At 37.1% G+C, this 27,606-nt stretch overlaps 1 protein-coding gene across 1 annotated transcript in view; it reads left to right on the plus strand.

Annotated features, from left to right (window-relative positions):
* The window catches only part of CEP112 (centrosomal protein 112), a 437,864-nt gene that overhangs the window by 20,620 nt on the left and 389,638 nt on the right, over positions 1-27,606 (plus strand). Inside the window, exons 5-6 of the mRNA XM_036835732.1 lie at positions 15,182-15,272; positions 17,708-17,785. Of these exons, the coding sequence (XP_036691627.1) occupies positions 15,182-15,272; positions 17,708-17,785 (169 nt within the window). The remainder of the gene's footprint in view (positions 1-15,181; positions 15,273-17,707; positions 17,786-27,606) is intronic.

Genomic DNA, 27,606 nt, shown 5'->3' on the forward strand with positions numbered 1-27,606 from the left:
GGGGAGAAAGAACAGGAACAAAGAAAGATGGGACAAATGTAAAACCAATAGCAAAATGGCAGACTAAATAGAACCATATCAGTGATTATGTTAAATGTAAATGGACTCAACACTCTAATCTAAAGGCAGCAGTTGTTAGATTGGATAAAAAAGCACGAACAAACTGTGTGTTGTCTGTAAGAGACATACATTACATACAAGGACAAGTAAATTAAAACTAAAAGGATGTAAAGAGATGTGTAATGGGAACAACAAACATAAGAAAGCTGGAATGGCCATATTAAATATCAGATAAAATAGACTTTAAGACAAGGAGAATTACCAGAGATGAATAGAATCATTTTGTAATGATATAGGGGTCAATTCATAAGCATGACATAACAGTTATAAGTGTGTATGCATCAAATAATAGAGCTTCACAAATACATGTAGCAAAGGAACCTCCATACTGTTCTCCATAGTGGTTGTATCAATTTACATTCCTACCAACAGTACAGGAGGGTTCCCTTTTCACCACACCCTTTCCAGAATTTATTGTTTCTAGATTTTTTGATGATGGCCATTCTGACCAGTGTGAGGTGATACCTCATTGTAGTTTTGATTTGCATTTCTCTAATAATTAGTGATGTTGAGCATCTTTTCATGTGCCTCTTGGCCGTCTGTATGTCTTCCTTGGTGAAATGTCTATTTAGGTTTTCCGCCCATTTTTTAACTGGATTGTTTGTTTTTTTGATATTGAGCTCCATGAGTTGCTTGTATATTTTGGAGATTAATCCTTTGTCTGTTGTTTCATTTGCAAATATTTTCTCCCATTCTGAGGGTTGTCTTTTCGTCTTGTTTATGGTTTCCTTTGCTGTGCAAAAGGTTTGAAGTTTTATTAGGTTCCATTTGTTTATTTTTATTTTTATTTCCATTACTCTAGGAGGTGGGTCAAAAAAGATCTTGCTGTGGTTTATGTCAAAGAATGCTTTTCCTTTGTTTTCCTCTAAGAGTTTTGTAGTATCTGGTCTTATATTTAGGTCTTTAATCCATTTTGAGTTTATTTTTGTGTATGGTGTTAGGTAGTGTTCTAATTTCATTCTTTTACATGTAGCTGTCCAGTTTTCCCAGCACCACTTATTGAAGACACTGTCTTTTCTCCATTGTATGTTCTCACCTTCTTTGTCGTAAATTAGGTGCCCACATGTGAGTGGGCTTATCTCTGGGCTTTCTATCCTGTTCCATTGATCTGTATTTCTGTTTTTGTGCTAGTACCATACGGTCTTGATTACTGTAGCTTTGTAGTATAGTCTGAAGTTGGGGAGCCTGATTCCTCCAGCTCCGTTAAAAATAGAACTATCATATGACCCAGCAATCCCACTACTGGGCTTATATCTTGAGAAAACCATAATTCAGAAAGAGACACGTACCACAATGTTCATTGCAGCACTATTTACAATAGCCAGGACATGGAAGCAACCTAAATGTCCATTGACAGATGAATGGATAAAGAAGATGTGGCACATATATATAATGGAATATTACTCAGCCATAAAAAGAAACGAAATTGAGTTATTTGTAGTGAGGTGGGTGGACCTAGAGTCTGTCATACAGGGTGAAGTAAGTCAGAAAGAGACAAACAAATACCGTATGCTAACACATATATATGGAATCTAAAAAAAAAAATGGTACTGATGAACCTAGTGACAGGGCAGGAATAAAGACATAGACATAGAGAATGAACATGAGGACATGGCAGGGGGAGGGGGAAGCTGGGACGAAGTAAGAGCAGCATCGACATATATACACTACCAAATGTAAAATAGTTAGCTAGTGGGAAGCCGCAGCATAGCACAGGGAGATCAGCTCAGTGCTTTGCAATGACCTAGAAGTGTGGGATAGGGAGGGTGGGAGGGAGATGCAAGAGGGAGGAGCTATGGGGATATATGTATGCATATGGCTGATTCACTTTGTTGTACAACAGAAACTAACACAGTATTGTGAAGCAATTATACTCCAATAAAGATCTGTTTTTAAAAAAAATACGTGTAGCAAAAAGTAACAAGAGCTAAAGAGAGAAATAGGCAAATCTGCAGCTACTGTTGCAGATTTTAACATCCCTTTCTTAGGAATTATGGAGCAACATGACCAAAGAATCAGCAAGGATATAGAAGATTTGAACAATACTCTGAGCTACCTCAACCTAGTTGACATCTAAGAGATACCCCATCCAATAAGTGCAGATTACACATTCTTCAAGTGCACATGGTATGTTCATCCAGATAAGTCATATCTGGGTTGTAAAAGAAATTCAGTTGGTCTCAAAGGATGGACGTCACACAGAGCATGTTTTCTGATCTCATCGGAATTTAATAAGAAAGAAACAATTATAGTACATCCAGAAAAACCGTCAAACGTTTATAAATTAAAAAAACTGACTTCTAAATAACCTATTTGTCACGAAAGAAATCACAAGGGTTTATAGAAATTTTGAATCAAATGATAAAGAAAATACAACATATCAAAATTTATGAGATGCAGCTTGAAGGGAAATTTAGTTTTTAATGCTTGTGTTAGAAAAGAAGAAAAATCCAAAATCAGTGGTCACAGCTTCTCCCTTTGGAAGATGGAAGAATAAGAGCTGAGTGAATCCAATGTAAGCAGAATAAAGGAAATAAAATAGATAAGAGTGGAAATCAATGCAACAGGAAACAATAAAGGAAAACAATAAAGTCAATGGAGGCAAACTTTGGTTTTTTTTTAAAGTTAAATAAAATTGATAAATTCTAGTTAGACTCATGAAATAAAAAGAAAGAAATACATTGGCAAATATAAAAACCTGTAGAATGGTAATTCTGGTTTATAACTCCACTTTTAATTTTTTATAGGATTACAAAGGCAGTTGAATAAAATGATATCCAACTATATGCTAATAATTAGTGATGTTGAGCATAGGGACTCACTTTAGCTCTAAGGACACATCCAAGTTGAAAGTGAAAGGATGGAAAAGATATTCCATGCAAATAGTAACCAAAAGAGGGCAGGAGTGGATTTGTATTATAAGAAATAGATTAAGTAATAACCTGTTACAAGAGACAAAGAATGAACTTATATAATGATAAAAGGGTCAGTGGACCAAGAAGATATAACAGTTATAAACATACATGCACCAAACATCAGAAGTCTTAAATATATGAGTCAAACATCAACAGAATGGAGGGAGAAATAGCTCTACAATAGTGGTAAGAAAACTTCAGTACCACACATTCAGTGATGGTTAGAACAATCAGGAGATCATAAAGAAACAGAGGACTTGAACAACACTGCAGACCAATTTGACCAAACTGATATATAGAGAGCATTCCATCCAACAGCAGTAGAATACATTTTTCTCAAGTGCACATGGAATATTCTCCAGGATAAAACCATTTGATAGTCCACAAAACCAGTTTCAATATATTTTAAAAGATTGAAATCATACAGAGTATCTTTTCTGATCAAAATGTAGGGAAACTAGGAATCAATAGTAAAACTGGAAAATTCATAAATATGTGGAAATTAAATAACACACTCATAGTCAAGAAGTCAAAAAAGAAGAGGGAAATCAGAAAATATCTTGAGACAAATGAAAACACAGCATACCAAAACTTATGGGATGCAGTGAAAGCAGTGCTATGAGGGGAATTTATAGTTGTAAAATCTTACATTAAAAAAGAAAAATCTGACATCAACAACCTAAATCTACATCTTAAGGAACTAAGAAAAGAACAAACTCTGAAGCTAGTAGAAGAAAGGAAATAAAACAAAATAGGAAAACATTAGAGAAAATCATGGAAACCACTAGGAAAAAAAGACAACTGAAATCAGACATGAAAGAAGAGATATTAAACTGATTTTACAGAAATAAAAAGTATTATAAGTGAGTACAATGAGCAGTTGTAAACCAACACATTGGGTAACCTAGATGAAGTGGATAATTTCCTAGAGACACAGTCTACCAAGACTGAATCATGAAGAAATAGAAAATCTATTTCTATTTCTAGAACAGACCTATAACTAGTAAGGAGATTGAAGCAGTATTCAAAAACCTTCCAACAAAGAAAAGCCTAGGACCAGATAGCTTCACTGGTGAATTCTATCAAACATTTAAAGAATAGTTAACACCAATCCTCCTTAAACTCTTCCAAAATTGAAGAGGAGGGAATACTTCCAGATTCATGGTATGAGGCCAGCATTACCGTGATACCAAAGCCAGACAAAGACACTACAAGAAAAGAAAACTACAAACCAATATTCCTGATGAATATTGATGAAAAAACCCTGAAAAAAATACTAGCAAACAATTCAACAGCACATTAAAAGGATTATACACCATGACAAAGTGGGATATATTCCTGGAATGCAAGGAAAATTTGACAAATGAAACAATCATTATAGTACACATTAACAGAATGATGGAAAAGAAACACGTGATCATCTCAATTGATGCAGAAAAAGCATGTGACAAAATCTAACACCCTTTCATGATAAAAATACTTGACAAACTACGAATAGAAGGGAACTACCTCAAAATAATAAAGGCCGTATATGAAAAGCCCACAGCTAACAGCATACTTAAGAGTGAAAGCAAAAGTTTTACCTTTAAGAGCAGTAATAAGACAGGGATGCCCACTCTCATCACTTCTATTCAACACAGTACTGGAAGTCCTAACCAGAGCAGTGAGGCAAGAAAAAGAAAAGTCATCGAAATTGAAAAGAAAGAAGAAAAATGATCTCTGTTCACAAATGATATGATCTTATATACAGAAAACTAAATATTCCACAAAAAACTATTAGAACTAATAAATTCAACAAAGTAGCAGGATACAAAACCAACAAATTAAAATCAGTCACAATCTTATACACTAACAGTGGACAATCTGAAAAGGAAATTAAGAAGACAGTTCCATTTACAACAGTGTCAAAAAGAATAAAATACTTAGGAATAAACTTAACCAAGGACTTGTACACTAAAAACACTACAAAATATTGTTGAGAGGAATTTAAAAAGACACCACTAAATGGAAAGACATGTGTTCATGGATTGGAAGACTTAATATTGTTAAGATGTACAATACAACCCAAAGTGATATATTGAATAATATTGGGTTGGGTAACATGGGAAACCCGAATGAACGTTTTGGCCAACCCAATACAATCCCTATCAAAATTCCAGTGGCTTTTTTTTTTCTTTTCAGAAAAGGAAAAATACTTCCTAAAAGTCATATGGAATCTCAAGTGACACTGAATAACTAAAACAGTCTTGGAAAAGAAAAGCAAAACTGGAATTCTAACATTTTCTAATTTCAAAACTTCCTACAGTGCCATGTAATCTAAACAGTGTCGTGCTATCCTCAAAGGATAGAGTGAGCTTTCTGCACCAGTGTGCAGTTTTAATCTTACCTCCCTTCTAGTAGCTAGCACCTCATAATAGAGATTAAAGAGGTGTGGAAAGAAGAAGAGGTAAAAAGTGGCTATAAAATTGCTAGAGTTGGGGCTTCCCTGGTGGCCCAGCGGTTGAGAATCTGCCTGCCAATGCAGGGGACACGGGTTCGAGCCCTGGTCTGGGAAGATCCCACATGCCGCGGGGCAGCTGGTCCCATGAGCCACAATTACTGAGCTTGCATGTCTGGAGCCTGTGCTCCGCAACAAGAGAGGCCGCGATAGTGAGAGGCCTGCGCACCGCGATGAAGAGTGGCGCCCGCTTGCCACAACTAGAGAAAGCCCTCGCGCAGAAATGAAAACCCAACACAGCCATAAATAAATAAATAAATAAATAAATAAAATTGCTAGAGTTGAAAAAAACCCATCAGAAATGTTACAACCATGTAAATATTTTTAATCTACTTTTCTATCATTATTATTTTGGATCTGGCAAGGATAGATTTCCCAACCCAGGTATAGTAGTCTTCCTGTTTCTGGGAAACAAGGCTATTTTGCAGGACAGTCAATGCTGATGCTAGTCTAAGACACATGAAGGAAAGAGAGAACTGTACACAACCCTACAGTTCACTTTCACGTTTGGTGTTTGTGCTGGGAAACGTGGGAAGCTAGATCTGTTGCCAGTTTTATTTACCTTTTGTAATGAAAGAACATATTTTTTTTTGCATTTTAAATAAAAAATAACTAGCAGTTTTTGAATTAAATAAGTTTCTTGCTTGGCTACACTGGGATGCTAAAAATACTTGGAGAGAGCACCAAAAATATATATAAGTCCACACACACCTATGGAGATTCTAGATGTTCTTTGTACTCGGTATGTGTTGAAACAAAGAGGAAATGTACCCAAACCAACCTCTATACAAAGGACAGACACCACTGTAAATGTGAGTGTGCCCGTTAACACATAATACACTGACTAAATTTGGTAAGGGAGGCACCACAATTTGTCAGTAATAATGATATAGAGGCCACGGTACTTAGGTACCTCTAGGTAGCAATCAATAAAGCGTTTTTTTCCCCTTATGACTTCATGTTTTATGAAGATGATGCAAAGACTGTTGGGAATGATCTTTAACAAACTATAGAAGGGGTGTAGTCTGTTCTGATATCAGTCTGCAGTTCCTCTTCACAAAGCTCCTTGAGGAGAGAGACTCTGTCTTGCTCCCAATTACATTCCTACGGCCTGTCACTGCACCATGGAGCACAGTTAATAACTCAGTTATTTGTTAAATGAATATGAATGAATGAACAAATAAATGATTGGATAAATTAATAAAAAGTCTGGTACTGGCATAAAGACAGACATAGAGACTAATAGATTAGAATAGAGAGCCCAGAGATAAGCCCTTGCATATATGGTCAAATGATTTTTGACAGGGGCGCCAAGACCATTCAATACGAAAAGGACAGTCTTTTCAACAAATGGTGTGGCAAAACTGGATATTCACATGCAAAAGAATGAAGTTGGACTCTTACTTTTTATTATATATAAAAATTAACGCAGAATGGATACAAATACCTAAAGGTAAAAGCTACAACTACAGAACTCTTAAAAGAAAATATCGGGGGAAAGCTTCATGACGATGGATTTGGCATTGATTTATTGGATATGATACCAAAAGCACAAGCAACAACCAAAAAAAGTTGTAGATAAATTGGACCATGTCAAAATTAAAAACTTTTGTGCATCAAAGGACGCAATCAGCAGAGTGAAAAGGCAACCCGTGGAATGGGAGAAAATATTTGCAAATCACCTACCTGAAAAAGGGTTAATATCCAGAGTATGTGAAGAACCCCAAAATTCAACAACAACAAAAACAAACAACCTGATTAAAAAGTGGACAAAGGACTTGAATAGACATTTCTCCAAAAAAATGATCAGTAATCATTCTGGAAATGCAAGTCAAAACCATAATGAGATACCATCTATTAGGACGGCTACTATCAAACAAACAAACAAAACAAGTGTTTGGCAAGGATGTGGAGAAGTTGGACCCCTGTGTACAGTTGGTGGGAATGTAAAATAGTGTAGGTGTGGTTGAACACCATCAGCAGCTCATCAAAAAAATTAAAAAAAAATTACTGTATCATACAGAAATCCCACTTCCGTGTATATATCCAAAATAATTGAAAACAGGGGCCCGAACAGATATTTGTATACCCTTGTACATAGCATCATTATTTTCAGTAGCCAAAAGATGGAAGCATCCCAGGTGTCCATCAATGGGTGAATGCATAAAAATGTGGCATATAATACAATGGAATATTATTGAGCCTTAAAAAGGAAGGAAATTCTGACACATGTTACAACATGGGTGAACCTTGAAGATATTACGCTAAGGCAGATAAGCCAGTCACAGAATGAAAAATACTGTATGATTCCACTTATATGAAGTATAAATTCATAGAGGCAGAAAGTGGAATGGTGTTTGCCAGGGGCTGAGAGGAGAGGAGAAAGGGAAGGTATTGTTTAATAGGTAGAGTGTTTCAGTCTTGGGAAGGTGGAAAAACTCTAGAGGTGGATGGTGATGGTGGTTGCACAACACTGTGATTGTACTTCCAACCACTCTTAACACTTAAAAGTGGTTAAGATGGTAAATTTTATGTTCCATGCATTTTACCACAGTTAAAAATTTAAAAATGGGAGAGAAAACACAAATTAGCAATGTCAGGAATGAATGAAAGAGGAGGCTCCACACAGATCCTACAGACATTCAGAATATGATGAGGTGGGAATTCCCTCGTGGTCCAGTGGTTAGGACTCCTCACTTTCACTGCCAGGGGCCTGGGTTCGATCCCTGGTCAGGGAATTAAGATCCTGCAAGCCACATGGCATGGCCAAAAAAAAAAAAAAAGAATATAATGAGGCTATTATAAACAACTTTGTATCAGTGAAAATTTGGATGAAATAGAAGAATTCCTTAAAAGACAAGAAGAAATGGGGAATCTGAGTATCCCTATAGTTACCAAAGAAATTTATTTTATAATTAACTACCTTCCTATAAAGAAATCTGCAAGCCCAGATGGCTTCCTTGGTGAATTCTATCAGGCTTTTATGGAAGAAATGATATCATCCTACATGAATTTTTTTCAGGAAATAGAGAAAGAGGGACTGCTTCCCAACTCACGTTGGTAAGTCTGTATTACTTTGTTTTCAAAAGAAGACAGACATTACCAGAATGTAAAACTACATACCAATATTCCTGCATGAATATAGATTTAAAAATTCTTAATTAGCATATTGTATCCAGAAAATATACAAAGGGTATTATATCATGGATAGATGGTGCTCCCCACATATAGAGAAAATATTCTAAATACATATATCTGATAAATGACTTGTGTCTAGAATATGTGCGACTCAAGGAAAAGTAGACAACAACCCAATTAATGTGCAAAAGATTTTACAGACACTTCACTAAATGTATATATAAATAAATGGCTAATGTACACACATGAAAAGATGGACAACATCATCCTTTATCAGGGAAATGAAAATTACAAAGCACAATGTGATACCACTATACACCCATTAGAGTGGCTAAAATGATAAAGACAAAACCAAGTATGGTGACAATGAGATGAAACTGGAAGTCTCATACAGTGTTAATGGGAATATAAAGTGGCACCACCACTTTGGAAAACAGTTTACCAGTTTCTTACAAAGTTTTAGGTAATTTACCGTATGACCTCACAATTCTATTCCTACATGTCAAGAGAAATGAAAATGTATGTCCACATAAATTCTCGAATGTCCATAGCAGCTTTATTCATAATAGCCAAATGTGGAGACAAGTGTCCATCAGTACATGAATCAAAAAGGAAATTAAGGTTCATGCATATAATGGAATACTTCTAATCAATAAAAAGAAATGAACTTTTGATACATGCAACAACATGGCTGAATCTCTCTTCCTTAGTGAGAGGAGCCAGGCATAAAAAGTGCATTCTGTTTGATTCCATATATAAGAGATTCTGCAAAATGCAGGTTGCCTGGGTTTGTGGGAGGGAGTAGATTGATTGCCAAGGAGGCCAAGAGAACTTCTGGGTGTGATGGAAAGAATCTGTATCTTCATTGTACTGGTTACAGAGGTATATACATTTGTCAAAACTCTACATTTTAAATGGGTATGGCTTTACAGTATATAAATTATACCTCAATAAACCTAATAAAAAATCATATCTAGGTGTAGGTGAGACTTTCCTGGTGTGGCTTCTTCCATTCTAAACAACTGTGAACTAAAGTTGTAAGTTATCTCCCCCGACCACTGCCCCCAACATACCCTCCCCCTCTCCCAGTGGTGAGAGAGGCACTGGAGAATTCCCATTTAAAAAACAGGGAAAATGGGAGACACAAACCAATGACAGTTCTATAGAAATTCTGAAATCTAGCAGGTGTTGGTTGCCAGTTTCTTGATTAGGGCTTAGTGCTGCTTCCTGGAAGTGTTCTTCGTGGTTCTCTGCTCTGTCTTTTGGGTTCTTGACTTTTCCTTCTGAATTATCTTTTTCTTTTTCTTTTTAACAGAAGCAATGATTTGTTTTAAGCTGAGTAGTTTTCTCAGCCTGCCTCCTGTTTATAGGAGTTTGGGGAACCAAATGCCTCTTTTTACTTTTTTTTTTTTTTTAATTTATTTTTTAAAAATGATTTTTGGTTGCATTGGGTCTTCATTGCTGCACGCGGGCTTTCTCTAGTTTCGGCGAGTGGGGGCTGCTCATTTCGGTGGCTTCTCTTGTTGTGGAGCATGGGCTCAGTAGTTGTAGCACGCAGGCTCAGTAGTTGTGGCACACGGGCTTAGTTGCTCCGTGGCGTGTGGGATCTTCCCGGACCAGGGATCAAACCCGTGTCCCCTGCATTGGCAGGCGGATTCTTAACCACTGTGCCACCATGGAAGTCCCCCTCTTTTCACTTTGAACTCTGTCCTTTCATACGACGAGTTTAGTTCCTTGGCTTTGAGGCCATGTCTCTGTTCCTTGCCTTTCCCGGGCACAAAGCTTCTTATAAGCCAGAGCTTTCCGAAGTGGTCACCAGCACTGATTTTCAGCTTCTTCTCAAGAACAAGGAACTCCATCCCTGCTTCTGGTTTCTTGATGAGTTTGACTTTGTCCTTCTACTTAGAGGAACTTTGATTCTCTCCTACTTGTCCAGAGTCATACTTCCTGCTCTTTCTAGCTGTCTCTGAAACCAGAGCCTGGCAGACCTTCAGTTCCTGTCCTTTTTATGACATTACATTTTTTAAAATTAAAGTATAGTTGATTTACGATATTATATTAGTTTCAGGCATACAACTAGTGATTCAGTATTTTTATAGATTATATTGCATTTAAAGTTATTATAAAATATTGGCTGTATTCCCTGTGCTGTACAACATATCCTTGTATCTTATTTATTTTATACAGAGTAGTTTGTACCTCTTAATCCCCTCCTCCTATCTTGTCCCTCCCCCTACCCGTCTCGCTACTGGTAACAATTAGCTTGTGAGTCTGCTTCTGTTTTGTTATATTTGTTTGCTTTATTTTTTAGATTTCACATATAAATGATAACATTCAGTGTTTGCCTTTCTCTGTCTGACTTATTTCACTTAGCATAATACATTTTAGGTCCATCCATGTTGTTGCAAAGGGCAAAATTTTATTCTTTTTTATAGCTGAGTAGTATTCCATTGTATATATGTACCACACCTTCATCCATTCATCTGTTGATGGACCACCTAGGTTGCTTCCATGTCTTGGCTACTGTGAATAGTGCTGCTGTGAACATTGGGGTGCATGTATCTTTTTGAATTAGTGTTTTCATTTTCTCTGCATATATACCCAGGAGTGGAATTGCTGGATCATATGGTAGTTCTATTTTTAGTTTTTTTGAGGACTGTCCTTACTGTTTTCCACAGTGGCTCCACCAATTTACATACCCACTAACAGGGTGCTAGGTTTTCCTTTTTTCCACATCCTCACCAACATTTATTTGTGGTCTTTTTGACAATAGCATGACGTTACATTTTTGGGGGTTGTTTTGGGCATTGCATTTTTGTCCAAGCTAAAAGAGATGTTCTAGGTTATTCCTTTAGGTTTTTCTCCAATGTAGTCTTGACTGGCATTGTCACTACTATTTCTTTAATTATTGTTTTCCCAGTTTCTGTTTTATTTATGCCTTCTGGAATTCATATTATTTTGATGTGAGAGATTTTGAATTTATCTTCCTTATCTGTTGAATTTTTATTTATTATATATTTTTTAAATTTTTTTAATTTTAATTTTTTTGTGTGTTCTCAGAATATTTCTTGAAGTAATTTTCTAGTTTGCTGATTTGATTTTATGCTATATTTTATCTGCCATTCTCTTCTTACATTGTGGTTTTAAAATTTGGTAATCATGTTTTTCATTTTTAAGCACATTTTTATGATCACAGATTGTTTATTTCCTTTTTATATCTGAAATGTCTACTTGAATCACATTGAGGACACAAATTAAAAAGACATTTTAGAAATTTTCCATATATATATAAGTTTCTTTTGCAGGAAGAAATTCAGTCAGTCTTTTTTTAGGCTTTTAAAGCTTATTATATGTCTCATTACTTATCTCTTTATTTTTACAGTGACAAGTCTGTGTCTCTGTAGTATTTGGAATCAGCAAAGATGCTGGGAGAATGTTTCTGGATTGCCGTTGAAATATTTTAGCTTTAGGAAAAAGCGAAAGGGAAAAACTTATATTTCCTCTAGTTTTACTCCTCAAGAGGAGGAAAGAGGCACTTGCACGTCAGGGAATCTTACTTATACACTGAGACCCTGCTTTCTGGGCTAGCTTGACACCCACACGTGAACTGAGCCGCAGTCCCTCCTCCTCACTGGCAAAAGCTCCGTAATCCTGACCTCGCTGTAATTGTGTCCCCCGTACCAACTGTAGGCTGTCTTTATAAGCTCCATGACTTGCTATTTATTCTCTGTGGCAGGCAGCACCTGCTGTTCTTCCTAAAGGATAACACAGGGTTAAGCTTTGCCCCCTACTCTCTGTCTCCCTGTTCACCCTGACCTCCAGCCCCGTCACTGTGAATTTGAGCCGTCTTTGTACCTCCTTAGAGTTCCAGTTAATTGTGTTTCCAGCTGGAGTCATTATCAGTGGCAAGAGATGAAACTTCTGTGCTTAATGCCCTGTGCTTCTTGTGCCAGCTGGATTTTAGCAATGATACTGACCTCCTTCTTTAGTTGGCTCAACTGCCTTCACAAGAAGCTGACTTCGGCAATGCCTCTGCTTTACTTGGCCTGCACTGGAGCATGTTTCAGGGGAAATAGAATGAATTTAGTTTTGGGCATGTTGAATTGGAGGTAGGGCTATTCAGTTTGTGTTTGCAATGGGGTTGGAGGCCAAGAGAGCAGTTTGGGCTGGAGATGTAGATTGGTAATCAGAGCTTCTCCTTATTATTTGAAAAACTAATAGTATATTGGATTGACCAGGGAAAGCACATAAAAGGAAAATAAATATGGTTAGACACAGAACCCCAGGGATTATAGCATGTATGAGATGGGTAGAGAAAGAAAAGCTAGTGAAAAAGCTGTGAAGGAGATTTCTAAAGGACCGGATAGGAACCGGGAAAGAATGGTTCTGTGGAGCCAGTAAATGTGGCATCTTTAAAGCACCACCCCTAATGTTTTAGTGAGAGCAGCCAGGGTAAGAACAGATCACGGCTCATTTGCTTGGGCGCCTAGGAGATCAATGCTGACTTTACTTACAGCACTTTCAGGATGAGTGGAAGTCAGATTGTAGTTGATTGGAAAGGACATGGCAGGATAGGACATAGATTCAATAACTTATTTTGAAAATTTACTGTGAAGGGAAAGAGGTAGATCGGTACGGAAGACAGCTGCATGTGACTTAAAAGGGTGTGTTGTTTTATGTATGCACCCTGTGTAATAAATAGATAAATGTTTCGGTCCTCTTTTTTATTAATATTTTCTATGAGAAGAATTACTTTTAATATTTAAGCATTTTTCAATTTTTAAATATCGCTCTTTTTATGATTGTTTAATCTATTCTTAAAGAAGAACAGGCCACTACTTAGTGTGATATATCAGGGTGTCGCTTCCCACATACTAAGTTTTAAATGCTTTATATCAGCTCAAGCACACTGGCTGATGAGATTATTCTTAAAATATTACTTTATCTCCTTTTCTCATTTATTTTTAAGTATTTGGATATCTGGACTACTGAGTAGGGGTATAAAAAAAATCCACAGCTCTCTTTAAAATAACTTTCAGACATTCTAAATTACTTAGTAACTAGTCTAAGGAATGTTATTCTGTCAGTGTTAACTACCAAAAAACACATTAATTTTAATCTTGTCTTTTTGAGCTACTGTTCTGTCTTTTGAGAATACTTAGTATGACCCACAACTTGTGAAGGAAATCCTAATATGTCTAGTGGTTGAAAGTCAGTGGCTTTAATTCATTAAATAATGGTTAGTTTTCATTTTGTGTCTCTTGAAGTAACCATTCAGAGACTAGATATTTGTAATCATGGAACTTTCATTGAAGTAGCTCGAATAGAAATATATGGGAGGGAAGTGGACATGAAGGGAAGTCAAATATTTTCTTAGGAAACTAGATTCCCTAGGATAATGGTTAAAGTAATTTATCCGTTATCCCTGGTAATATAAAAATATGGCAGTACAGGAAGATGATTGCACCAAGTGCCATCCACATAATTCAGTTAAAGAGTTAACAATATCACATTGTATGCGTATACCACTTTTGCTCTATCCATTTCTCTGTTGATGGATACTTGGGTTGTTTCCATATCTTCAGCATAGTGCCTAGTTAACAATGTAGTATTGTGCTCTTCAAAATTTGTTAAAAGGATAGACCTCATATTAAGTGTTCTTACAACAAAACAAAAACAAAAACAAAGGGTCACAGGGAAACTCTGGGAAGTATTGGATATGTCTGTTACCTTGATTGTGGTGATGGTATCACAGGTGTTTGCGTAGTATGTTCAAACTCATCAAATTGCACACATTAAATATGTTCAGTTCTTTGTATGTCAATTATACCTCAATAGAGCTCTTTTTTAAAAAAGAAAAAAATATATGGGAGACTCTAGGCTAAAGTAGAATATTGAGAATGGCATTTTTTGTACTATATTTTATATTGGAGAAAAATCTTTTTGTTCTAATTCATCTGGAAGCTTAAACTATTTTCCTATTTATGCTGTACTTATCATGTTTTACCTAAATTAACACGGCATATTTTTAAATTTAGGACTTTGATTTATCTGTGGTTTCTGAGATGGCTTCAAATTAATTCAGACTTTCAGCTATGTGAAAGTTTTGTTATTTCATATATTTTAAGACTTCATCATGATGTGAAACATGAATCCAACAAAACTTGCTAACCTTTTAAAACAATTATCTTCTCTGAGAATGTATGCTTCAATTTTTCTCTTCCTACACTTAGGAAAAGGGGAAATACATGTGGTTTATTATAGTCCCACTTAACAGTAGCATTTGTTTGTAAGCAAGCATGTGGCATTTAGGTGACATTTTATTTATAGTTTAATAAATACAAGTGGTTATTATTCGTATTCTTTTTTCTTTGCTATTGAAATGTCATTGTTAATATAAACAGTCATCTCATTTCCAAAAGAAAAAAAAAATTGTAATCCTAGATTTGAATACCCCTGTGTCCTCTGAATTCCCCCAATTCTGATTGTGACTGTTTTGATCTCTTAATAGGGAACAATGCATTGCAAAGCTCCAAACCAGATCACAGTCTATGAGTCCAATCTACAGAGAAGATGGACAGATTATTACCCCAAAGAGTTGTGTAAGATCAGATTCTACTTTGGTTTTTTTGTTTGTTTGCTTCTTGTTTTAAAATATCTCCACATATTTTTAGTTTCATATTGTTAAATTCCAACGATTACTTACAAACAATAAAGTCTGAAGGTTTTGGTGAATATACTGGTTTCAAAGAAAGTGGTGTATTTGGTCTATTCCATAGCGTTCCTTCTGCTTTCTCAAAGATTCTGAGGCATCGTGTTAATCAGTCTATCATTTTTCCTGTGCATTGAAGAATAACTTTGAAAAGGTTTGTTTTTTAGTTATTTTTCCCCTTTTACTCAGTATATATCTAAAAATGATTAGACACACAATGGTCATACACTTAAGAAATTGGGATTAGTTTGTAGTGAAGTAGGGAACACTGCCTTCCTGATGAAGGTGAACTGTTCCTATCTTGAAATATGAATACTTCTCTTGCATTTAACTACTTAACATAGATTTGGTTTGACTGTGGAGCTAATGAGCATTCCAGTCAGCTTGATAAAGAGAAGGACTCTGCCTGCTTCCTGCAGCATAACTCTGCTTGTCTTGGGTGATGAGACTTTTAGTTACAAGCAAGTCGTATGTGATACATGACTGTTTTAGCACATTTGCTCTGAACATAACTCCTTCCATTTTCTCCAGTGATGGAGAGTTCCAGTTTGGAACTTTCATAAATATCTTAATATAAAGAGCAGCACATTTTAGATATTTGTGAATTTATTATCAATCATTATATTTACTCAAAATAAATAAGGGAGGTACATTTTAAAAGACATTCTCATTCACACACACACACAAACATTCAAAAAGCAAGGGACCAATAGTAGAGGCAATAATGAATTTTAATATAGTGTATATAATAAACCCAACATTTTGTTCAATAGAAATCTGGGGATTCAGTAAAATATGAAGAACATTTTTTTTTTAATTTTTAATTTAATTTTATGTATTTTTTTATACAGCAGGTTCTTATTAGTCATCAGTTTTATACATATCAGTGTATACATGTCAATCCCAATCGCCCAATTCAGCACACCACCATCCCCACCCCGCCACGGCTTTCCCCCCTTGGTGTCCATACATTTGTTCTCTACATCTGTGTCTGAAGAACATTTAAATGTATTTTTCATCACTTCAGATAATTTAAATGACCATAGATAAATAGATTTATTTGTTAGTAGTGAGGTTTTCTAAAAGCATGAAAATGCTATACCAACAAATTAAATTTAAATTTAAATAAAATAAAATATTTTGGCTGTACTGTAGGATATACATTATTATTTTACACAGACTTACCTTTCTAAGTTTTTAGGGCTTTCAGATCATTGTCCATTTCTGGGTACAGGTCTTTGGTGCTCCTCAGTTAATTATAATTTTAATCTGGTTTGATAAGTTTGTAATATAATAAATTATATGGGAGGGAAAAGAGCATGGAATTTTATTTTACTTTTTTATAAATTTATTTATTTTTACTTATTTATTTTTGTGTGTTGGGTCTTCGTTGCTGTGCGCAGGCTTTCTCTAGTTGTGGCAAGCAGGGGCTACTCTTCGTTGCAATGCGCAAGCTTCTCATTGTGGTGGCTTCTCTTGCTACAGAGTACGGGCTCTAGGTGCGCAGGCTCAGTAGTTGTGGCTCACAGGCCCTAGAGCGCAGGCTCAGTAGTTGTGGCACATGGGCTTAGTTGCTCCGCGACATGTGGGATCTTCCTGGACCAGGGCTCGAACCCGTGTCCCCTGCATTGGCAGGCAGATTCTTAACCACTGCGCCACCAGGGAAGTCCCTTAATTTTTTTAAGAAGTAAAGAATTACTTTTTCATAATAAATAATTATGTTTTCATGATGTGAATCCAAAGCTTATTTTTCTTTATGTACAGTGTATGAATGAGAATTAATTTAAGAACAAAGAGCTTCTTGGACAGCAATACAAACTTCCCTGTTAACTAATTTTAACGAGAGTAAATAATTCATTTTTCCAAGTGTTCCCCTACCTACCTTTAAAGCTACTGTGGTATACCACAATTAAAACTTTTTGTGAAAGAACTTAAAGAGAAGAGTCTGGATTATTTTTTAAAATATTCTTTTGATTTTTTTTTTTTGAAATCTAGTTGCTGTGTGAATATATTGTGAAGGCATCTCATAGCCTTAAGCAGCTGTAATAAACAGTCATTACTTAGAATTGAGAACTAACTCAGTTGTAACATAATCCTTTCCTCTGAGGGTAGTATCGCATTACTAAAAAAGGCACACAAAACTCTCATTACTCTGAATGACATATATTTTGTCCTGTTTTCTCCCTCCCTCCCTCCCTCCCCTCTGCCCTTCCTTCCTTCATTCTCTCACTCCCTTCTTTCCCTCCTTCATTTCCTCTTTTGTTTCTTCCCTCCATCTTGTCTTTTTTTTTCATCCTGTTTTTCTTTTTCTCTTTTGTATTTCAGGAAATTCATTTGAAGAAATCTGCTCTTTCTTTGGATGACAGTGACATCGAAGCTCGCCTTAATAGTTGGAATCTTGGGGTAAAAAAGTATTTGTTTCATGTATGTATGTTGATGTGGCAGAATCATGTTGTATTTGGAAAACATCTGCACTAATTTAATTCTAAACAATGACTATTACTGGCTGTTAGACATTGAGTACTGTGTGAGCACTGGGAAGGACTTGGGGAACAGGAAAGAGAAATAACATTCCAAAGAAGCATGAATGGTCCCTGCCCTCGACAAGCTGACTTTCTTGTTGGTGAAATAAGAGATATACACATGAAACAGTTAAATAAACTTTAAGATAGTGTATGATCAAACTGTATAACCAAAATGAGTTATATAGAAAGTAGAATCCTGAGGTGGAGGGGAGAGGAGGAGGACTTGGAGAAGCAAGGTCAGTTGGGTTAAAAATATTCTCCAGGAGACCTCAGGATGAGCCGCCATCGTGGATAGTGGTTTTCATGCTCAGAGGCTGGCTGTGAATGATTCTGGGTGGATAGGGAGGAGGGGGCAGGAACTAGAGGCAGAAAGAGGCGTGAAGAAAGGTGTGGCCATGACCGGGACTCAGGTAGGGTTAGAGGGCAGTGCCATCAGGCTGGGTTGTATTGGAGCTTTGAATGCTAAACTGAGAAGTTTAGCTTTTAAATTTTAGGCAGTAGTGAGATTAATTTTTTTTCCCCTCCACATTCCACTTTACATATATGCTATTTAAATGCTTTCAGGAAGTGAAAAGGGGTTTGATCAATTTTTTAATCCCACTTTATTATCAAAATAATTTGTAACTTGAAAAATTTGAAAAACACATAAAGTCAGATGAATAAAATTTGTATTAACATTTTGTTATATATATCTTTCCCTCATTTTTTTCTGTGTGTATTTATAAAATTAAGATTTAAACAAAATTGGGGTCATATTATAATTACTATTTTATTATGTGCTGTTTTAAATTTGGTATAAGTTTATAATAGTTCTATTAGCATGAATATTAATGGTGGCACTAATTTTTCTTTTGGGTAGGTAGTTCATAACCTATTTAAACATTCTGACATTTTTGGACATGTAGGTTGCTCCCAGTTTATTGCTAATATAAGTAATACTGCAATAAAATTCCATAAAAGAGTCCTTTTATACCTATTTGGTTGCTTTCTTAGGTTATGTTAGATCTTGGTACATTGCCCTCCAGAAGGTGTATACCAATTTGTTCTCCAACCAGAAGTATATAGGACTGTCTATTTCTTATTTCTTCACTGACATCAGGGGTTGTTATTTTTTTAAAAAAACCTAAAACCCTTCCTACTAATAATGTTCTTTTTTAAAAAATACTTTTATTTATTTATTTTTGGCTGCTTTGGGTCTTTGTTGCTGCACGTGGGCTTTCTCTAGTTGGGGCGAGCGGGGGCTACTCTTCGTTTTGGTGCTCGGGCTTCTCATTGTGGTGGCTTCTCTTGTTGGGAGCATGGGCTCTAGGCGCGTGGGCTTCAGTAGTTGTGGCTCGTGTGCTCTAGAGCTCAGGCTCAGTAGTTGTGGCGCACGGGCTTAGTTGCTCCGCGGCATGTGGGATCTTCCCGGACCAGGGCTTGAACCCGTGTCCCCTGCATTGGCAGGCGGATTCTTAACCACTGCGCCACCAGGGAAGCAGGCGGATTCTTAACCACTGCGCCACCAGGGAAGCCCCAAACTAATACCGACCTTTAATGAAAGCAGTACTTTAGGACACGTGACTAGGTGGTATTAAGAAGGTCACAGTGGGTGTGCATAGACACGGAGAAAGGGAGCCAACCCTCCTTTAGGTGTCTGTGGTGGACTCCACAGTGGTGTGATTTCTGTGAAGATGGAAAGGATAGGAAAGAAACACATTTCAAAGAGAATAAAGAATGCTTAGTGGCTGATTGGTGGGCTGAATAGGAGGGCGCCTGAAGGTTTGGTTCCAGGAAAATGGGAAGGTTGTCTCTCTGTCAGTTAATTGATTGTCCGATGGGGGAAGCACTTCAAGGGATTCAACGTGTTATTCTAGACTGGTAGGGTTAAGAGAGGCGCTAAGATTAATTGGGGAGTTCAAGGTTTCCAGCTCCACGAGTGAGCCTCCAGGGCTGGCGTCTTGTCTCACAGCCGCACGGCTGTAGGCGGCGGCTGTGTCCAGGGCCTGGGACAGCTCTGTCTTCAGAGACTTCAGAGTGAGGGGGCCGGCTGCGAAGCGGCCACAGTTAGAGGGGAGGGGCCGGGCGGGACTTGAAGCAGTGTGACTCTCCCAGGCGTTTGGGGAGTATGCTAATGAAGGGGAAGAAAACATTGACCCTGAGAGGGCAATAGGAGGTCGAAAGAAGACCCTTGTCACCTTTGAAGGGGTAGGAGAAGCCGCCACTGGAGGGGAGTGCTGAGTCACTGGTGTGGGAGAGGGGCACAGGAAGTCCCTCAGAAAGACCCCTTCTGTTTGCCAGAGCGCAGTATCAAAGTGAAAAATAAAATTCTGGGCTGTCCTTTTAAACTTGGCTTTGCCCTTAGCCATTTGAAACTTCTGATGTACATTTCTTAGCACATAAAGTACTTTTCACGATTATTTAACTGTTCAGAGGATTAAAATTTTCATTCATATAATAAAATTAAGATAAAACATCTAAAATATTTTGAGGTAATGCCCTAAAACTAGGACTGCCTTGGGTTTTGTTTCACATTTTTATTGTTCGAAGAATGCACTAACAGTGTAAAATAGGAAAGTCTTGCATTTTTATATATTTATAGCACATATGCATTAATCAGGTTGAACTGTATCTCTTGATCACAGTGGAATAATTTAAATACCCAGTGTATTCAAAAGCTTCGATTTTGCTTTGACTTTAGTTTTGTATGAGAATGTGCAAACGCACTTTTGTTTCTTTCTTCCTCTGAATGATCAGGTTATGGCTAGTTAATTCTGTGCTCTGTACTAAGGGGCACATGTTTTATATTGCTGGCATGCCTGTCAGCACCTACTTTCTGATCCATTAGATGTTCTCGATTTTTAATTTTCTAGTTATTGTTGAAAAAGTATATTTCTCCCCCAATTGTATTCTTTCTTTTCCTAGGAGTGTGTTAATATTTTCCCTAGGAATGCATAATTCAAGTAGAGATTTACTTAGTAAAGCTAGCAATTAAATAATACAATTCCTCCCGTATTATTTTTTTAATTACTCTTTAACCTTTTTAACCTTTAGCTTTTGGGAAGCTTTCTTACTTTGTTAACATATATTTCATGCATGACTGTCTTTATGTAAAAGTCTTTTCTTTTTTCCTGAGCACGGCTGGGGGACCCGGAGGGGGAGGGCTCTCCCGGGCCTTCCATCGGGTCACCAGCCCCCCAGCCGTTCCCACCCGGGGCCTAGGTGCTGACTGAGAGCCTCGCTCCCATCAGGAGCGAACAAACAGTGGGGACGCTTTAGGTGACGCCCTTAGGTCAGGTCTCTTCAGAATTTGTGCGGGAGATCTCCCAGGACAGGCAGTGGAGGAAATGGGACCCGGCGGAGGATGGAGCGGGGGAGATCAGCGGGAGTGAGGCCCCCCGATCCCGCGGGGAGCTCCCGAGGGTGGACAGCACCCCTGCCCTAGTCCGGCGGCCACACTGAGGACACAGCCCATGGGGGAGAACTTCCTGTCCAGGGCTGGGGGGCACCTGCAAGCCCTCGGCAGCTGGGGACGCCCCCGAACCCCCCCTGTAAGGAGTGAGGGACCCCTGGCTGTCCTCCCCGTGGTCGCCCTGCCGGGGCTGGTCCAGAACTGTGCTCGGCCACCGGGCGCAGCTGTCCCCCGGCTGAGCGGACACGCGGGCGAGTCCAGGTGAGAGGCGCGCCCACGCTGCCGAGCCTCGGGGTCCTGGGCTAAATAAAGTGGGCTAGTTGGAAGCCAAGGAGCTCAAAGCTAATGGATACGGTAGATGCTGCCAAACGGTTTTCTAAAGTGATTGTGCCGCTCTGCACCCTCATCGGGATGCTGCGTGTACCGGTTCCTGCCCCTCTACTTTCTCTTCCATACTTGGTGTTGTCAGTTAGTTTTTCTTTTAATTATAAAACTTAGCCGTTCTTGACAGTGGTTAGTGACATTGCCAAGTGTGCTTTTAATATGTATTTTCCTGATGACTGATAGAGTTAGATGCCTTTTCATATGTTGACTGACAGTTTGGGTAGCCTCTCAGAGTGAAGTGCTTGCTGAAGACTTTGCCAGTTTTCCTGTTGGGTTGTCTGCCTTTTTCTTCTGAATATGTAAGAGCTTTGTATCTGTTCTGGATGACTACTTTTGGAATATAGTATTGGAAATATTTTCTTCCACTTTGTTGCTTTCCTTCATTCTCTTACTGGTGTCTTTGATGAACAGAAATTTTAAATTTTAATGCTGTTCATTTTCACATTTTCATCTCATGAAAAAATGCTTTCTCTGTCCTGTTTAAAGTCTTTGACTATCTTGAGTTCCTGACGATGTTCTCCTATATTTTCTTCTAACAACTCTATTGTTTTACTTTTTCTGTTTAGATCTACATGCCATCTGGGGCCGATTGTAGTATATGTTGTAAGATAGGAAGTTAAGATTTGTTTTTGTCCCTTATAAGTATCCAGGTGACACTCACATTTATTGCAGACTATTCTTTTCCTGCTGCGCTGCAGTGTTACTTGTCTCATAAATCAGGTGACAGTACATGTGTGTTTCCATTCTGTTCCTTTGGCTTATTTGCTTTTCCTTGTGGCAGTGATTGATGTCTATATCTGTATTTCATTTGTGCTCATTAAATGTTTGTTGAAATGTAAGTAAACCAATGAATGAACCTTCATTTGTAGTATTTTTTCTGTGGAAAACATTTTTCAAGTTCTAAAATATTGACTTAAAAACATTATTTTGGAGCATAATTGATTTGACATTGATGACTGAATTTATTTTATGCTATAGAAAGAGTTTTGGCAGTTCTGACGGATGCTGTTACTTAAAAACGCTTATTCTAGTTGTGCTGCTAGTAATATATTGCCCGAGAATGTCCTTTCCTCTAAGACAGCTTAAATGTCAGATAAAGTGTCCTTCTATTTTTCTGGAACCTTGGAGCATCTCTATTTGATCAACATTAGTTAGTCTATAAGGAGGTCAGGTTGACCAAGTCCTGAATAATCTGAAGAAACAAACTGACAGAACTCTTTGTAACCGAACAATTCTGCTAAAAAAACTTAACAAAATAAAATGTTAAAAGCCAGTTTTCATTAGAGAGCATTCAGATATCTGTATTTATGTCTAGTTTAAATTTTTATTTATTTTATTATTGTGACTCTGTTTTTCAAACAAGAAATGTTCTGTCACGTGATTTATTCATGCTATTGGAACTAAATTATTTTTGGCTTTGCTTTCTGTATAATATTTTGCTAGACTTTAATGTTTCACATAAGTTCTTTTTATCTTCCATTTTGGACATTCCTTATTGTGGTATTCTTTCTTGAGGTATTGTGAGGGAACAAGAAGTCTTCTAAAAGAGCATGAAGAAAGTAAATGTTAAGACTTTACAGATTGCTGCAAGTCCATGTTACTTGTGGATTACAAAGTGGGAACATTTAACTTCAAAGCACGTCTGGCTGCTGTTATAAAATCAGAAAATAGATTGCTTATTTCCCTCAAATAGACTAAAGAACATGCTCTACTATGCATAGTTCTCATTACATATTAAAAGTGGGTATGAGACAAACTCAATGTATTGTAAATGAATAACAACAACAGGAGATTTATACTTGTTTACAGTGTTCATTCTTGCTTTTAAATATTAGAATAGACTTTTTTTTTTGGTCAACTTGAGAGAGGAAATTTATGATAACAGGATGAGTCCTTAATTTCTGTATTTAATGGCTTTTAAAGATGAAGAGGATGAAATAGGAGTTATTTTTGCATAGTTGAGAGGCTACATTGTAATTAGCTAAACCAATATTTTGTACCCTGCTTATAAATGTAGAGCCAGGTAAAAATAAGTCACAGATGGTTTTCTTGGCTTTTGGTTTTAAATTTTAAGCTTAATTAGAGCTTGAGCATCTTTGGGAATTCTCTGTTTCCCTCTTCCTTTATTTTCCCCCTTATATTTAATTCTGCTTCATGAATTAGGGTTTTATATGCATGTATCTTTGAAGGACTTACTTTCTATGCTGGTTTTCTCCATTCCAAAAATAGAGAATGGCTACTTACTTTTCATATATATACCTTCAGACAATAAATATTTATTGAGTGTACTTTGCTGCCTGCTGGAAATTTGCTGCCTCTATTTTTCAAAAAGTTGTGTGTATATAGTACAGTGTTATTTACTAAAGATGATGCCTCTTTCTCTGGTATGATATCTCAGTAGATTTTATTATTATCTTTACTTAATAAATGTTTCCCAAAGTAAACGCACGAATTCATACACCCAAGAGTAGTAGTGCTCCACGTCTGGAACACTTCTATTGTCAAATTTTTAATGTATGCCAATCTAGTGGCTGTAAAATACCATCTCTTTGTGGTATTACTTTACATGTTTCATATTTCTAAACAGATTGAGCATATTTTCATGTTTATGTTATTCAGATTTCCTCATCAGTGAAATGTGTCTCAAGTTTTTCCCATTTTTTTTTTTCTAATGGACTGTTGTTCTTTCTTTTATTTTAAAAGAACTTCTTTACACATTGTGTAGACTAACTGTTTGTGCAAATATCTCCATCCAGTTTACGGCTTGCCTTTTCAATTTATTTATAGTATTTTTTTTAGAGAGACGTTCTTACTTAAAGTGGTCAAATTTGTTATTTCTTTTTTGTTTATACTTTTTTTATGTGTTGTTTAAAGAAATCTTCTCTACTCCAAGACCATGAAGTCATTCTTCTCAGTTGTCTTCTGAAAGTTTTTATAGTTCTGCTTTTAATTATAAGTACTTAATCCTTTGGGAATTTATTGTACATGGTGTGAGGAAGGGATCTGCTCTTATTTTCTTCCTCTTATTGAAAGTATCCTTATTTTCTCAATAATTTGCAGTGCTATATCTTTCATGAATCATATTCTTATATATATTTGAATTTCTGATACTTTCCAGTTAGTTCCTTTGAGTTATTTTCATTACTATAGTTTTGTTATGTCTTGTAAGGCAACCCACCTTGATTTTTTTTCTTCAGGCATGTCTTGGCTATCCTTGTCCCTTTATTTATTTATATACATTTTATAATGAGCTTATTAAATTTTCCAAAAACCCTATTGAGATTTTGGTTTGGATAAATTTAGTCACTAGATCTAGTTAAGGGGAATTGACATTTTTATAATATTGAGGCTATCCAAAAACATGGTTTCAAACTCTTTTTATTTCAGTCTTAATGTCTTTCAGAAAAAGCTTAATTATTTTCACCATAAAGGGTTTATGAATGTTTTCTTTTTTTTTTTTTTTTTTAAATAATTTTGATCCTGAGACAAAGAGCTTTGAGAACTGCTGGTCTCTCTCTCTTTTTTTAATAATCAGACACTTCTCTTGTCTGACTTTATTTTTATTTATTTATTTATTTATGGCTGTGTTGGGTCTTCGTTTCTGCGCGAGGACTTTCTCTAGGTTGTGGCAAGTGAGGGCCACTCTTCATCGCGGTGCGCGGGCCTCTCATTATCGCGGCCTCTCCCATTGCGGAGCCCAGGCTCCAGACGCGCAGGCTCAGTAATTGTGGCTCACGGGCCCAGCTGCTCCGCGGCATGTGGGATCCTCCCAGATCAGGGCTCGAACCCGTGTGCCCTGCATTGGCAGGCAGACTCTCAACCACTGTGCCACCAGGGAAGCCCTCTTAGATTTACTTTTAAGAGTTATATATTGTTTTATGATTATAAATGATGTCTTTGTAAAATCATCTTTTTTCCTAGATGATTTTTACTAATTTATAGAAATGCAGCTGACTTTTACATATTGGCATCCGGCAACTTTGCCAAGCTCTTATTTGGTCAGCCTCTACTTAACATCTTTCTATTTTTTGTCTTTATTTGTTGTGTTCTTTATGAACTTCCTGAAATTATTTAAAACTTGTACTTGAATATGTATTGTTCTAGTGGATGTAAGTATCATCAAATATTGACCTGCAGGAGAGTGGCCTACCTTAAGTGGGCTGTCCAAAAAAGCCTGATGAATCAGAGCACTGCAGACAGGGGAGTCAAAAGGGGGGCTGTATGACAGTTTTCTTCTGTTTCATGGATTTTTTTTTTTTTAAGTGCCAATTTATTTATTTATTTATATTTATTTTTGGCTGTTTTGGGTCTTCGTTTCTGTGCGAGGGCTTTCTCTAGTTGCGGCAAGCGGGGGGCCACTCTTCATCGAGGTGCGCGGGCCTCTCACTGTCGCGGCCTCTCCTGTTGCGGAGCACAAGCTCCAGACCTGCAGGCTCAGTAGTTGTGGCTCACGGGCCTAGTTGCTCCGCGGCATGTGGGATCTTCCCAGACCAGGGCTCAAACCCGTGTCCCCTGCATTGGCAGGCAGATTCTCAACCGCTGCACCACCAGGGAAGCCTGTTTCATGGATTTTTAAAAAAGTGATTCCTTCTGCTGACAGGTTTTGATTTTGATGTTCTATTTTTTTTATAGTAAGCTTTTATGGACATCAGATTCTTTTTTCTGTTCATGATTATTTCTATTAGGTTTTTCTGAACAAGCAATAGCCAGTGAGCATATGAGAGTGGTGGCTTGGGTAGCTTACTTTATTTCTTAGTTCAGGAAGGCTCCCTTCTCCTGCTCCACTGAACTGCAGTATCTTTAGTAGATGGTGCCTTCTGTGGTTGTCATTTTGGCCTGTCTTCAGAATCCTTGATTTCTTCTTGTTTCCATAGGGCCCTTTTCTGTAGCCCCTTTTTCTTTTTTCGTCATGGACAGCCTTCCTTCCAGGGCCCTCCCTCTACTGCAGAAGTGCTTGCTTCCTGAGACTGCCTTCTCTGGCCCACACCCCGTGACCCTCTTTGACTCCTCTGTCTCCAGCACTCTCATCTCTCAGGCTTTTTGTCTGACCCACTTAAGCCACTTTCCTTCTACAGGTCAATATTTGATGACATTTATGTCCCACCACTAGTAGGACCCTCAGGACTTGCTTTTTTTCCACGTTATCACTCAGGTTTGGCTTAGGATCTAATTCTGCTGATTTGTGATCTTTCTTTGGCCACTTATATGTTATTCGAATTTTTTGTAATCTCTTTCTCCTTGTTGCGATGTAGGCATGGGTGATGGGTATTAATAAAAATAAGTGCTCTTTTTGTTCATCTGTATGGATTTTTGGAGGATGGGGAGAGAAATTTAAATTCAGGCAGTTGCCATTACTTTATGGGAACCAGCCTCCAGGTGAAAGAAATTATTTTGTAAATTTCTTCTAATCTAGGTGCAGAAATATAGTTATTCTTCAGATCCTATCTGTTGCTGTAGAGGCTTAAAATTTTTTTTTTGAATTTTACTGAAGTATAGTTGATTTATAATGTTGTGTTAATTTCTGCTATACAGCAAAGTGACTCAGTTATACATATATATATTCTTTTTCATATTTTTTTCCATTGTGGTTTATTAAAGGATACTGAATATAGTTCCCTGTGCTATACAGTAGGACCTTGTTGTTTATTCATCCTATATTAAAATTCTTTTTGATTAAGTTCTATTTTTAATTTCATTGCCATTATATTCTTTGATTAATTGATTCTTTACCCCGAACTTTATTGTCAAATTGAGTGTGGATTGTTCATCTTCCATGATTATTAATTATAATACACCATTTGAGAAGCTTTTTGAAAACACAGTGGGATTTTGGAGGAGTGGAGCCCAGTAATATATATTTGAAAAAGTTTGTCAGTTGATGCTAATGGTTTACTTCAGGGAAAGAACCACTATCCTAGGTTGAA

This window comes from Balaenoptera musculus, chromosome 20, assembly GCF_009873245.2.
Source record: "Balaenoptera musculus isolate JJ_BM4_2016_0621 chromosome 20, mBalMus1.pri.v3, whole genome shotgun sequence".
NCBI lineage: Eukaryota > Metazoa > Chordata > Mammalia > Artiodactyla > Balaenopteridae > Balaenoptera > Balaenoptera musculus.